We start from the raw sequence: 14,918 nt of genomic DNA on the forward strand, positions 1-14,918 counted from the left end.
CTGGTGATTAGAGAGGCTTCCACCAGGCAGGCGGGCAGACACGCCCCGTTAGCTCTAAAACAGACTATTTGTCATCTCATCTGTCCCCACGCCGCTCCCGCCACCTGGGAAATGCCGGCGACCCCCATGCAGGGCTCCCCCCAAGCCTCCCTGCCGGGAAGCGACTCCCCTCCTGTCCCCTGCACCCCCAGGAGGATTACACCCTCCACTGAGCCTCTGTGCCGGCCGGCCATCCCTCACCACTCCCCAGCCCCTGGCCTGCCTCCCTGGGGGCGCCCGTGTCTTGCTCACCGGCCGCCGCGCACCAAGCAGCTGGAGCACAGTCCCCATGGTCCTTTCTCGGGCTCACTGGGAGGAGGAAGGCCGAGCTCGGGGGAAGGGGCCCATGGCCAGGAAGGGAGCATTGAGGAGGCTCCTGGGCCTGGAAGGGCAGCAGCTGGGTGTAGGGCAGGACGAGCAACTGCCGGGCCCCAGGGGTGAGGGGAGAGGCAGGTGGTTGGGCCCAGACGTCAGGGCTGACTGTCAGAAGGCAACAGGCCCCTGGAGGCAGGAGACTGTGGTGCGGACCCTGGTCCTCCCTCAAACTGGGCCGGGGAGACGGCTGGGCGTTCACACCCCACTCTGGCTGGGATCAGCACCGCCGGGCCCTGCCCGGCCCCGGGATGAGCCAGGAGCGCCTGGCACCTCGTGGGTCAAGGTAGGGCTAATTCCCAACTGGGTCCTGACCTCCTTCCAGGAATTAAGGGACCCCCCCCCAACTGTAGACAGAGGCTGCCCCACCCCCATCTCCAGGGCAGAGAATAGATAGACCCCAAGTGACGCCCACCCCCACCCAACCCAGCAGGGCAGAGAGCTGGGGGCCAAGTCTAAAACCCACTGTCCCCTCAACTCCCTCCTGCTTTCTCTGGGTTTAATTAGTGCTTCCAAGTGGCGCTGGCCCTCTGGGGATTCGGCAGAAACATCCAGAGCTTGGCGCAGTGACCACGTTCTTAATTAGGAAGGCCCTCCAGGCTGGGGGTGCGGGGGCAGGCCCCCGAGGAGCCCTGCCCAGTTTGGGAAAGGCCTCCTGGGGCGGGCAGGCCCTGATAGTTAAGCCGGTGCCAGTAAAGGTGACTGTGAGGACGCGGGTACAGAGAGGGTGATAACAGCCACGCTTACGAGCAGCGCCCACGGTGTGCAGACACCATTCTGTCCCCAGATTCCTTTTTTGGTCCCAAGCCCCACGACCTCACAAAGTGACGGCATGCGGGAGATGGCGTGTGTGCAGGAGTGACCGAGGCGGTGCGCGCTCACTGGGGGGGGGCCCTGGTGTCCTTGGAAGAAGAGGAGACCAGGGCACAGACACGCACAGAAGGAAGAGCCCGTGAGGATGCAGGGACAGGACGGCCATCCACACGCCAAGGTGAGAGGCCTCGGGAGGGACTGAGCCCGTCCACAGCTGGGACACAGGCCTCCAGGCCTGAGAGCAAACCTGTCCTGCAGGGCTCACGGGGACAGCCCCCAACCACGAGCCCCATGAGTCTTCTCGAGACACACAGACCCTCCGGGCAGCTGCTGTTCCCCCGCTCCCTGGGGGGAAGCGGATCTCAACACGAGATGAACCCCCATCAGTCCCACACTCACCTGGCGGCTCTCACTCCTCCAGACGCCATTGACGGTCTTGGTGGGGGCAATGGTCACCACGGGGGGCGTGCTGGGGACGCTGTGCCCCCCCGGGGGCACAATGATGGGACCCATGGGCACGCGCTTGGGTGTGCTGGCCGGGGAGCTGTGGTTGGTGGCCGGAGAGGAGACGGGGGATGACTCGCTGCTCAGTGAAGACCCTGTGGGAGAAGGACACAGCGTGTGAGCAGGGGGCCAGGCTCCGCAGACACTGCAGCCCAGCCTGGGGTCTGGGCGGGAACTGGGGACACGACTAACCGACCAGCGGGCGTGCCGTCCCTCTCCGGGGCTGCTTACCCCAACTCTACCCCAAGGCAGGGGAGAAGAGCCAGGAGAGTAAGCAGGTGCCAACGTGGACGGGGACTGAGCCCCAGGAGATCGAGTGGGGGGCTTACAGGATGCTGTGGGGGAGAAGTGCGCCCGCTGCTGGCCAGGCCTGGCTTGGGGTGGGGCTGAGGGAGGCCTGTATTTTCAAAACATCAAATGAGTTCATTTTACCTTGAGAACTGAACTATAATGTGGGGTTTACGGCACATGGGTTGGTCAGCACGTTCACAGAGTTGTGCAACCATCGCCATTACCTGCTTTCCATTCCCCCCCTCCCCGCCCCTGGCCTGCCCCCCCAGGCTTCTCCCACAGAGGGGGTGGCGGGGGCAGGGAGCCGGCATGGCTGAGGCTTCCAGGCCTGAAGGTCAGTTTAGTCTCTGGCAGTTGCAGAGGCAGCAAGCGAGGAGAGCACAGGGCATGGGGGGCCAGGAGGACCACTTGGTCCCCTGACAGGAAGGCGCCGGCCTGCAGCAGCTCCCTCGAGGGGCAGATGGAGGGGGCAACAGTGCGACTGTCCAGTCCCCCCGTCCTCAGCCCCTGAGGCCCCCACCCCCAGGTGGGTCTCTGGTCCGAGGCCCCTGGGGGGCTGGAGTCTGCGGTTTGGGGGACCCCAGAGGCACGCCCAGGCCCCGTGCAGCTGGGCTGGGCACACACCCACACCTCACGCTGCTCTGGGCTGCCGTTGGCGGTCAGAGGCCCCTCAGATGCCCACATGGTGCCCCATCGCATACAGACCCCCCAAACCTGTGAGCCATGAAGAGCACCCCGGCACCGGGTCTAGGGCAGGCCCAGGAGGGCTCTCCTGATTCTGTCACACAGCAGCGCTTCAGCTGCGGCCCCACTCGGGCACCCGGAGGCGGTGGACCTGGCCCAGGAGCCTACTGCCGACGTCCCAAGATGCCCCGTCCCACAAAGCGCCCCTCTGAGGGGCCTGAACCAGGGGGCCAGGGAAGCCAGGGCCAGCACAGACCGCCTGCGCTGCAAGCGGGACCCCACGGCTTCCATACCTCCCCCCGGGTTCTCTGCCTGGTCCCAGGGGCCAAGACCCTGGTCCTCTCGTCTCTTCAAGTGACCACACTCCTGCTACCAAGTGACACCTCTGCCTGACGGGGAGGAGGGTGGCCTACGGCCTAGACTGCTTGGCTCGGTGCCCTTCTTTCTGCCCCAAGGACACCCCCAGCCAGGTGTGGGCTCAGCAGGGACTGGGAGGCAGAGCGGCTGGACCCCGAGGCCCACAGACGCTGGCACAGGGCTCTGCCCCGGGAAGGAGCGCCACCGCGGCTGACTCGGTGCACTTCCTAGGCTCACACACAACCTGCACACCTGTACAGGACGACCCCGCAGGAGACACTGGTCCAGAGCCAGGCCCAGCCCGGGCCCAGCCACCCCCGGAGCAACGCCGGGGCCTGGCGGCCCTGCTCCCAGCTCCCACCCGTGAGTGGTCGCTCCCTGAGGTGTGATTCGGGATTCTCCCCGACCCACCAACCATGGCCCACACACCAGCAATTCTGCAACCCCGAGTCGCCCAGGCCAACACCAAGCCCAGCCCTAGGTCAGGACGCTCCCTCCCCCAGCTGTGCCACCCACTGGCCAGGCCAGCTCCAGCCTCCACCAGCTGTCACAGCTGCTGGAGTGGCCAATGCCAGGGGCATCAGGTGCCTTCCCACACTCCGCAGGTCAGCCTCCCAGGTTTGAAACTAGCAGGGTCTGTTGAGTCGGGGGTCCCCCTGGGACACCAGCTTCAAGATGGCAGTGGTGGGAGGCGGGCTGACCCGGCCGCCCTGGGGCGTGGAGAGCTGACGAAGGGAAGGCCCGCACCCTGAACCTCCGCCAGGTAGGGCAGCTTGTGGAGGTCGGGAAGCAGTGGCCCCGCCCCTCCCCGGGGACCCGCACAGCGGGCAGCGGGCCCCGGTCCACCCAGACACGGGTCAGCACTGCTGACCCAAACCTCCCACCATGCTCGCTGCTACTGGAAGGACACGGAGCCACAGAGCAGGCAGGGGGACCGCCTGTGCGTCAGGGGCCGCCCTGTGGGTGGAGGCACGTGGGGACACGCGCTCTGGAGCCAATAAAGAAAGAAAACGGATTCACCGAGCACCCAAAGCAGTCACGGGAGAGGCTGCACTGCCTGGGGGGGAGCAGGGACAACCCTCCAGGGCCGGGCAGGTGGAGGGGGAGCCGAGCCTCACACTGGGGAGGCCCAATGGCCCCGCCGCCTGCATGCAGGGACTCAGGGCCGCCTGCTGCCCGGCCCCCTGCTCCGTCTCTGTGCCACCAGCAGGTTTCTGTGGACCGGTGTCATTTTCAAGTGCCGGGCCGTGAGGAGGCAGGAGGGACTTGGGGTTCGGGGGGACAGGTGCCGGAGGCCATGGGCAGTTAGCAGCCTGGCCCCTGGGGGATGGGCTGGCCGCCGCCACTCAGCAACCGGATCGATGCCCCACCACACACCTGCCCAATAGTGAGCGGCGCCCCCAACTGCGGGCTCAGGGAGGCCGTGATTAACCACCATGCGCAGCAGGCATTGGCTGGCCGGGGCAGCCGGGGTGGCAGCGCACGGCGCTCTGCGTCCCCCCGGGCTCACGTCATTAACAGCTGAGACCCCAAAGTCGCCTCCACGGGGGCAGGAGTGCGGCCTGGAAACACGACACAGCAGCAGCACAGAGGCCGTCAGCTCCCAGACGCGCCCTCGACCCGCCACCCAGACGACTGCTAAGCACCAAATGGATGCCCCAAACCAGGGCCAGCCCTGAGCGGGGAGGGCCAGGCCCAGCCTCAGCCTCACAGCTTGTCCTCCTCCCCTCCTCCCTGGGGGAGGGCCAGCAACCCCTGACGCGTCCCTGAAACAGGACTCTCGGGCCCCCTTCTGGTGCCCTGAGCCTCTTGGGGCCGAGGGCACCAGTGTGTGGGCATCGCTGCGGGGACAGGGTGGGAGGCGCTGTGATGGATGCAGAGTGAGGACCAGCATCCATGTGGGAGGACCCCCTCCACAGCTGAGCCCTGCCCAGACTTCACCCAGGACCGGCAGGGACCCCCCAACCCACAGCCACGAGCACGCGTGCGCCCTGGAGGTGAAGTGCCCATCGTGAGCACACAGAGGCTGGGACAGCGGCCACACGGCCAGCCGCGGTGGGCTCAGGGAGATCCTGCTGGGGGAGCCGCAGGGCTGCCGGCCCCTCCGCGGCGGGGGCAGTTGAAGCCTCGCCCCCACACCCTTGAGGAGCCCTCCCCGCTGCCAGGGGGTGATGCACGCCTGCTCCCAGGACCGCCAGCCGCATCACCAAATCCCAACCAGCAAAGGTGTTCCTTCACACAAGATGTGTTTCCCGGGGCTGAGCAGGAAGGCCAATGGGCATCTGTGCTGCTTTCCATGGGGGCTGAGGGGGGGGCGAGAGGCGAGAAGGCAGAGGGGGCTTTAGGGGGTGACACTGTTGCCCTGTCACGGCCTGGGGAGGCAGGCCTCTTGTTCCAATGGCCCAGGGCTAGGCCCCTCCAGAGCGGACTCTGTCCCCTTCCCCTGGGCCTTGCTCTCCCCAGAACTGCGGCCCAGACATGGAGGAGGGGGCGAGGCGTTAAGGACACCCCCTCACGCTCATATCTGTAAACGAGACAGACAGGGCTGCAGGCCAAGCCCTGCCAGTCCCAGCACCCCTGCCCCATTTTGCTGTTCTCCTAGAAAGAGGCAGATTTCAGGCAACAGACCACAAGCGCCCACCTTGCTCCTGGCTCAGGCGGCTGCATCACTGGTGGGCAGAGTCCCACCTTCAACCTCACCAGCAAGGGTGCCCGCTCCCCCAACCTGTGCAAGGCGGCCCCTGCCCGTCACTGCCAAGAGCCCCACAGGAACACGCGGACCAAGGTGATGGTCAGGCCCACACCTGCAGCCTGGGGTTCCTTCCAGAATGTGCTGTGTGGGCCTGGTCACAGACGAGCAGCTCGCCCCGAAAGGACAGGGTCTCCCCACAAAGGACGCGTCGGGGGCACCCACGCCCCCTCAGCCGTGGACACACCCACCTCGCTCGGCCCCTCGAGCCCCTGGCTGTGCCCATTGGGGGTGGGGTGATGGTGTGGGTGGCCCTGCACCATCACCCGCAGGCCCCGTGCCTGGAGCGAGCGTGTTCCTTTCCTAAACCCTCAGGATTGACATGGCAGACGCCACCCTTGTTCTGAGAACAGCAGCTCAGAGAGGTGGCGTGCCAGGCCCAGGTCACACAGCAAGGACACAGAAGCCGCTGACGTCCGTGTCCCCACACAGGGTGCCCCGCCTCCGTAGCGGGTTACTGGGCCGAGCACGTTGGGACCCCCCCCAGGGACAGACCCCTGGCCCCTCGCTGGTCAATGGGGGACCAGGCAGGGCCCCAGGAAAGACACCTCCCGTGGGGCGCACCGTCTCCCGCTCACGAGCTTTCTGGGGGCAGAGCAAATGAGGCAGGCGGATTACTTGCTCTGCACTGAATTTTTAATCTTCACCTTGGAGACGTGACGTGAGCAAAGACATTAGCCCGGGAAACAGACGGGAGAGTTTTGCCGTGGGTCTCAGAACGAGATGCTCCGGAGGGGCAGAGGAGAGAGCCGCAGGGAGCAGGGGGCGCCCAGGGCTGTAGCCAGCACCCGGGGTGCAGGAGGCTGACCAGGACAGGCCTGGCGGCAAGGCAGGAGGGCCACAGCCTCGACTGTCTTCTCGCGGCCATCAGCCCTCCCTGTGCGGGGGTCGCTGCACCCTCGGGGGAGGGACGGTGCCCCCCCAGGCCACTCTGCAGGCATAGGGGGCCTTGAAAGGACAGCCGAAGCGGAGGTCGTGTCAGGCTGTTTCTGGGAAGGCGGACATGGACGTGGCAGTGGGGGGGGTACTGTGGTTTCCATCTCTGCTCCACTGCCTGTGAGTTGGGATGCCAGCCAAGCCTGAAGCACGGCCGGGTCTGCCAGAGAGGTGGACACAGAACAGAGGCCAGGGCTCTTGCAGTGAGAGGTGGCCGGCGCAGAGCGGGTGCTCGACGAACAGTCACTGCCCAGGCTCAGGACGGAGATCCCTCCCTGGCCGCACCCCTCACACCCAGGAGTGTGGGGCCAAACAGCCGTGGAAGCCACGAGAACTGGGCGCCACATGGACAGCCAGCGGCAGGGTCGTGTGTGCCCAGAGGCAGCAGGCAGCCAGGCCACAGATGGGGGCTGCCAGGGCTGGGGGAGGGCTTGGGAAGGGGGTGGCCTTCTTTTGGGGAGACAAAACATTCTATAACTAAGAGTGACGGCTGGGACTTCCCTGGTGGTCCAGGGGTTAAGATTCTGCCTGCCAATGCAGGGGACACGAGTTCGATTCTTGGCCTGGGAAGACCCCACAAGCCGGGGAGTGACTAAGCCCACGCACCCCAGGGCCTGTGCTCTGCAGCTGGAGACACCACAGCAGAGAGAAGCCAAGAGTAGCTCCCGCTCGTCTCAGCTAAAGAAAGCCTGCACGCAGCAACCAAGACCCAGGGCGGCCAGAAACTCACACAAATTAATAAATTTTTATAAAGCGATGGTTGCACAACTCTGAACACGTGACAACCCACTGAACTGTGTCCTTTTAGAAATGAATTTTATAAGAAATTTACAAGATGAAAAATTGAGCCACACCCCCTCTCAATGACCAAGCCCAGCAAGTGTCCCCCTGGCCATTCCAGTTCCCGGTGGAGAGACAGGGGAGCCAGCCCTCCCCTCGTGCCCTCCAGGCTCCCAGAAGCTGACAGCCAAGACCCCTGCATGCTCCCCGCACCGCTGCAGGGGATGCTGGGGCAGGCAGGGGCGCAGGATGCCCACCCCTCCCTGCCAGGGCCGGGCTCAGGCTTTTGCCGTCCTAACCCCGGCTCCTCCAGGTCCACATGGAAAGGCCCAGGCAGCAGCAGCGAGGGACACTGGGCACGTCCTCACCAGCTCTGTGACCCCAGGCTCCTTACGTGACCTCGCAGGGCCTCAGCCTCCCGCCCCCAGCACACTGGGCCACTGCCAGGCTGTCAGCCCACTCCGCAGACAGGGGGACGGCACAGCAGAGCTGGGGTGACTCCATGAGAAACAAAAAACGGGGACCAGGCCCGGGGATGTGGCCCAGAGGCAGCTTCAGAGAGTGACGGGGCTCAGCTCTTCAAAGCAAAAGCTCCACTGGGGTTGCCCAGATGGAGCATCACACATTGAGCTCATCACCACAGCTTTAAACACACAGGCTTGGCTTGTGGCCCCACAAGCCAGAAACGAGGCCGCGGTGCCCAGCGCGCACAGCGGAACCACACCCAGCATCAGGGCAGCCCGGGGTCCAGACCCCGAGCTCCCTCACCGGGTGATGGTCCAGGATGCCTCGGCCCAGCCAGCAGCGGACGCCATGCTCCAGAGACAGCCTGAGCGCGGACCCGCGTGGCCCACCCCGTCCTGCCCCGCCTTGCCCCTCCGTCACAAAGTCCTCGGGCACCCTTCCCAGGGCGTCACACGAACACCTGGACCACAGCCGAGGGCAGTGGGCCTGCCGCAGCAAAGTGCTCCTGGCCAGCGTGGCCCAACAGTCTCTGGCACGTGGGCTGCCCACCGGCCCACCATCTGAGCTAGACACTGTGGCCAGCAGAGAGCAGACAAAGGCCACGAGGCCAGGTTCGCCCCGCACCTGGGGCCCCCGCGGGAGCCTCGTCCTCTGTAGACGGCGGGGTGTCGGAGGGGGGTCACCCCGGGACGGGCCCAGCTGCCCAGGCGTGGACACAGATGTTGGCTTAAGCCCTGACACCCGGGTCGGGGTGACTCAGCCAGAGGAACCTGGCGTCCCTGGCCTGTTGACAGCTGTCCATGGAGGCTGTGCCGGCCCCATCTCTCTGCTTCCCAGAACGTGACAGAAGATGGCACCAGAGCAGGGAGCCGCCAGGCAAACTCTGCCTGGGGGGCCTCCTCGTCCACTCAGAAGAGACCCCAGTTCAGGGCTGGAGCTACTGTGCCCACTCCTCACCTGGGTGGACACCAGCCGTGAGGCGACCCCCTGGCCATGCAGAGACCAGGCCCGACAGCCGAGGCTCCTGGGCCAACAGCCACCTGCCCCAGGATCCCGGTCTATCGTACTCTCTCCTCTGCCAGCGACCATGTGAGCAGAAAAGGGGTGTGGACAAGTCGGAGTCAGACAGCAGCAGACCCCCGTCACAGCAAGCATCTGCTCTGCTGAGCTGGAGACCCCCACCGTCGATACAGACAGATGCCTGTTCTCTGGGTGCCCAGAGGGCCCTGGAACACCTAATACCAAGCCCTGGACATGCAGGCTGAGGCAGACGGCAGGCAGAGACACCACCCAGGGTCCCCGTTTCCTCTCCCGGGAGGTCAAATCCCAATCCCTGCCCTCCCGCCCAGCAGGGAACCTACAGGGTATCTGAGAGGCCCACACTGGAATCCGTAGCGGCCCAGGACTCCCAGCAGCTCTGGGGCAAACTGCCCGCCATCCACTCGTGCAGCCAGCAGCCCTTGACCCGGACTAACACAGGTGGACAGTCATCCTGGAAGGGTCCAGAGCCAGAGCTGTACACACGGGAAGGCTGACGCTCAGAGAGAACCAGCGTTTGCCAAAAGCCACACAGCATGCTGCTGCCCCAGTGACAGGAGGAGCCAGGGCTCCAGACCCCTGGGGGACTCCTGTCCAAACCACAAGACCCCTGCCTGGGGGCCAGGAGTGGGGAGAGATCGTAGTGGTGGGTGAGCCGTGCCCCCAACTCGGGAACATGCTAGGACACACGCCTCCTGGGAAGAGGCCCCAGAGCAGGCCGGGGACTCTAAAAAGGGTATCGCGCCTGCAAACCCCAAACCCCGACGCCCACTGCTGTCGGCGGAGGGCCCCCTCGGCGGCTCCTGGAGCAAAGAAGAAAGGCAGCAGACAGCGCAGAGAGCAGGGTTCAGCAGCCAGGCGGGGGTCACAAAGTGTGTTCCCGCCGCAAAGCAGCAGCAGGAGGTAGAACAGCCAGTGTGGACGCTTGGTGTGCGAGCCCGCGGGCAGACAGACAGACGCCCAGAGCCCCGGGGACCGGGCGGGACCTCACTCTCCCCGCCCTCGGCCGGCTGCCCAGGGCGGGCGCGCCTCTTACCTCTGGGCTCCTCCGCCTGTTTGGCGAGCTTGCGCAGGGCGGCGGCGAAGCTGGAGGAAGGCGCGGCCTGGGCCGACAGCGCGCTGCTGGTGGCAGGGCTGCCGCTGGGCACCAGGGCGCCATTGAGCGGCGAGGGGGTGAGGGGGTTGACGGTGGCGGTGGTCCTGGTCGCAGTGGAGAGCATCCCTAGCGAAGGGGACTTGGGCTCATGGCTCATGCCTGAAATAGGAAGAGAAGAACCAGAGTCACCCGAGAGCAGAGGGCCCAGCACCAGAGCAGGCACCGGCCGGGCATGCGGGCAGGGGCGGGCACGGCCCACAGGGACGGACGAAGCAGGGCAGAGCCAGCACTGCGGAGTGAGGGGGGCCGCCACTCCGGCGTCCCTCTCCGCTCCACAACCAGAGAACCACGGGGCCCAGGACCCCGGGCCAGTGTTCTCGCAAGAAAGAGAGGAAGGCCAGCGGAATGGAGCGAGCCAGAGCGGGGATCTCCCAGAGGACAGGCAGGGTCTCCAGCCCGTCCCACTGACGGGAGACAGCACACAGCCTTCCTCCTCCCAGAGGAGGAGACGGGCTTGCGCTTGGGCAGGCCGCGGGGACCTGGGACTGTCCTGGGTGGGTCAGCCGGGCCCTCATGTGTGGCTTCCATCACCCCTTGAACCCCAAAGCCCCTGGGGAACAAAGCAGGTCTGCATCAAGATGGCTCCCTGCAGGTGAGAAGTGGGCAGAGGACACAGCCAGCTGAGGCCCCCGCGGTGGTCCAGCCGGCGCAGAGCCCCCCGAGACACTGAAGATGCATGGCGGCAGGTCTAGACGGCTCCCCCCGGGGCAGGGGGGTCCAGGCTCGGCCATGCTGGCCAAGGAGCTGACCGAGGGAACACCGCAAGCCTTCCCTGCCCCCCGGACGCTCACCCTCCTGCCTTCTCGACGGACACCTTGCCCGTGCCTGCTCCCAACCTGCAGGTACATTGAAGGGGTGAAAATGAGGCCCATGGCCTCACAGGTGGCGGGCCACGGGCTGAGTGCAGGGAGAGGCGCAGAGAGCTGGGAGGACCGCTCCAGGGAATGCCAGACACCTGGGGCGCTCCGGGAGGAGTAGGGAGGCGCAACCAGAGGGCACCCATGAGGACAGCGCAGCAGGGATGTGTGCCTCCCCCGGGGCCCCTGCCCCTTCGCAGGCAGCCAGGAGAGGCTGCGGACCCCGACAACACAGTCTGCACCCCAAGTCGTGGAGAACTGGCCTGTAGCCTCCATTCCCCCACCCTGCAGGGTGGGTGGGCAAAGAGATCTCGGGGGCACAAAGGGTAAACGGCCATGACTGTGAGAGGGGCATTAAAGAGGCCAGTGTGTGCTCGGAAGGACCCTTCTCTCAGGAGAGGGATCACACCCTGGGGACAAAGGACCCCACAAGAGCCCTGGCCCCACGGCCAGCAGCCCAGCTGCCGGCGGGTGACAGGACCCTGACCCCATGAGTCCGCCTCTCTGGAGGAGTGGGGGAGAAGGCAGGGTACAGGTGACTCCACAGGCCCCACAGCCCAGCAAAGGAACCTGGGGGTCGGGGGACAGCATCCCTGCCCTGTAGGCTCTGGATGAGAGTGCTCTCTCAGCCACCCCGGCACTCGGCCAGCTGCTAGGGCAGTTGAGCAGGAGGCCTGCCACCTCCTGGAAGCTCAGTCCCAGGCCCTCCCCAGCACCCCGTCCTCCCCAGCCCCTCCTCGGAATGAGGGAACAGGACCGTGTGGACCAGCCTCGGAGCAAGGAGGAAAGGGGTGCCTGGAGGTCAGGCTTCACGTGGACTGCGCTGCCACACACAGTGGGCACATGGACCCCAGCTCTGGGGCCTCTAGTTGTGTGACCCTGGGCAAGTCCCTTTGCCTCTCTGGGCCTCAGTCGCACATCTATAACCTGAGGACGAAGACAAAGTCTATCTCATGAAGTTAATCCCGTGAGGGTGCCAGGAGGCAATTCACAGCAGGCCCAGCACATCTCAAGGACCCCTCCTGGTGACGTCACGCTGACGGTCAGAGAACAGGGCAGAAACCCAGGCCTGGATGGGCAGGGGCTAGGCCAAGGCCGCGCGGGTCAGTCTGGGCACACTGGGACCTGGCCTGCCTGATCTGTGCCGCCATCGCCCTCGAAAGCCCTCCCCACCACCATCCCTTCCCGGGTGGGCCAGGCGCCCACAGACCAGCTTTGCCCGCTCCTGAGCAGCACCAGCTGCTGAAAGTGAACATGGAGGACGCCGGGCACAGAGGCGCCCAGGGCTCTGGTCCTGCTGTCTGCAGGGAGGCCCAGGGACAGAGCCCACACAGGACCTGACCGGGGCGGTCCAGAAGCCTGCTGGGTCCTGCTCTGGACCAAAGTGCCCTCAGACCCACTCAGTGAGCCGATGGTTTATTTTTTTTGGGGGGATGGCATATGACGGAGCACTGTCCTTGCACAGCGTGCGGGGTCCTCACCCAGGGCCACACGGCTCAGCAGCATATCAGGACTCGAATCCCATTTCCTGGGCCCAGAGGCAGCGTTCTCACCAGGAAGAACTCGGGGGGAGGGGGGGGTGAGGTAGGGGGTGCGGTTAAGGGCAGGTTGCCCTCCCATGACCCCCACCTGCCCGGTCCAAGGCTGAACCGCCATGGGGGACACCAAGAGGCACAGATGCACTCAGAGCTCACAGTCACTTGGCCGCAGTGATTTCGAAGTGGGTCCAAGTCTGCCCCTCCTTCCCGCAACGGGAGGCGACTAACCCTTCCCTCGCACTTGGGCCAGACTCTTGACTCACTTGCAGGGAGCAGGAAATGGCAGGAGACTGGCGACTGCCAAGGTGAGGCCGTCAAAGTACCTGGCCACTCCCCCACTCCCTGAGGCACGTGGGTCGTAGGGGGTCCACAGCCAGGCTGTGAGGATGCCCGAGCCGCCTGCACGGGGATCCCACGTCCCAGGAACGGGGGCCTCCAGCCCACAGCCATTGAGGAGCATGGAGGAGCAGCGGCTCCTCCAGCCCCAGGGAGCCTTGTGATGGGACCGCAGCCGGGTGCCGGTTTCATTACATCAGGGGCGCTGGGCCAGGGCTACCCAGCACAGCTGCTCCCAGAGCCCAGCGTGTCTGTGTTCGGGATGGTTTGTTACGCAGCGTTAGTTAGCTAACTGGTACAGGGAGGGCCACCACATCCGCCACTGACCAGGACTCTCAACGTCCCTCTCCCTTCCTTTGTGCAGTTCAACCATCTGCAGACACGCTGTGTCTTCTTCACCCAGAGTCTCTAATACGGAACCCTCTGGTGCTGTTCATGGCCATTAACCACCTCCCTCCCCCTTCCCAGGATTCCTTAAGAGAACTGGCCACCACCCTTTAAACCCTACAGCCTCTTAAAGAAACATGTTATTGTGACCATTTTACAGATGGGAGAGTCCAGGCTTGGACCCAAGGGCCGACAGAAGGTCACCAGTGGGGCTGGGATTACCTGAACACAGTACCCGTGTCCCACAGATGGGAAGCTGGTCAGGGCTCAGGTCCAGCCCTGCTCTGGGGACGTGAGGCAGGTGCAGAGGTCCCCCATCTTGCAGGGACCTGTCCCCTCGGTCCAGGGGGCAGGTGTGAGGTCACCGCCCAGCAGCCACGCGACAGACTGGCCAGCTGGTGACCTGGGTGGACGTGCTATGAACACCAGCTGCCAGTGCTGGGCAGGATGGTACAGAGATACCCGGGAGCAGTCACTAGGCAAACCCGGGGTCAGACCCCAAAAACATCACACACCTCTTAACGCCCTGGGTGGAGTCCTTCAGGTGTCAGCAAGGGGAACAATTTCATCATTTTAGCCTTACGTTAAAACTGGTCTGTTTTTAACACAGAACTTCCTTGACTATGTTCCAGCTTTTCTGGAGTGAACCAGGTTTTTTAAAAATCGGGTGCCCTCAAAGAAAGACTTGGCTGATGAGTTTGGAATAACCCCTGGTCGGGGGTTCCCCTCAGACCAGGGCCTCCTGCTGGCCAGACATGGGAGCTGAGGGAACTGGGGCACCCCTGCTGGAACCCCAACACTCACTGACAGCCTGGTGACCAGGGTCCAGGGAGGCAGATGAACCCTCTTGACCCCTTCCCGTAAGAGCTGCCCCTGAATGTCAGTGCCCCATCCTCCTGGCACCGAGTGATACCCCACCCCCATAGCACCTCATGGACAGCCCCCAGGGACTCCTGGGGGTCCCCCAGAGCGAGTGTCCCTGCTGTGGTCACTGTGGGCTCTGGAGCATCCTCCAGCCAGGAAAGCCACTCCGCTGATGTCAGGCCACTTAAAATAGGATTCCAAACGAGCAGCTTCCTTAGGGCAGTCTAAAATTAGCTTTCCTCCTCAGCTTGTGAGCTTGGAGGGGCAGGGAGGGGAGGCAGGGGGCCCGAGGGACCACCAGCCACCGGGGTGACAGCCCCCCTGCACCGAGGATGCAGGCAGGCAAAGGCCAAACGTGGGGGACCCGGAGACCCTGCGAAGGGTCACCCTGAATTTGCTGCGGGTTGACACGGATCACAGTCCCCATCTCTGGGTCTTGCCCCCCAGCCCTGCCCAGGCAGGCACCACCCCGACCGTGGAAGCCACGGGGGCAAGGGGAAGAGAGAGGGGGCCTCAGGAGGCCCTGGCACCCTGGAGAAGCCCCGCAGAGCAGGGCCGCACCCCCCCCATTAGAGAGGTATTCATTAACTTCTGTGCTCCTGGCCATCAACTGGGTTCTTGTCTACATTATCAGTTCATGTAAATCCATCATCCTAACAGCTGGGAACAGGCTCCACAGTGTGGAGGCCAGGGATGGATGAGGGCTGGGGCAGACTCCCTTCCTGCTCAACAGCCCTGACATGCGCGCGCAC

At 64.9% G+C, this 14,918-nt stretch overlaps 1 protein-coding gene across 6 annotated transcripts in view; it reads right to left on the bottom strand.

Annotated features, from left to right (window-relative positions):
• Positions 1-14,918, bottom strand: part of GSE1 (Gse1 coiled-coil protein) — a 394,319-nt gene that overhangs the window by 20,089 nt on the left and 359,312 nt on the right. For 5 of the 6 annotated variants that reach the window (XR_016035912.1, XM_088830636.1, XM_088830637.1 and 2 more), the window contains exons 3-4: positions 10,065-10,283; positions 1,624-1,823 (exon numbers count right to left, since the gene is read on the bottom strand). Coding sequence is in view for 5 of the 6 variants with exons in the window: in XM_088830636.1 (XP_088686762.1) it covers positions 1,624-1,823; positions 10,065-10,283 (419 nt within the window). In the remaining variant the exon portion in view is untranslated. The remainder of the gene's footprint in view (positions 1-1,623; positions 1,824-10,064; positions 10,284-14,918) is intronic. The other variant, XM_088830638.1, reaches the window with a different exon arrangement.

Source organism: Moschus berezovskii, chromosome 22 (assembly GCF_049115385.1).
Source record: "Moschus berezovskii isolate FMDL1 chromosome 22, NW_MosBer_1.0, whole genome shotgun sequence".
Classification (NCBI taxonomy): domain Eukaryota; kingdom Metazoa; phylum Chordata; class Mammalia; order Artiodactyla; family Moschidae; genus Moschus; species Moschus berezovskii.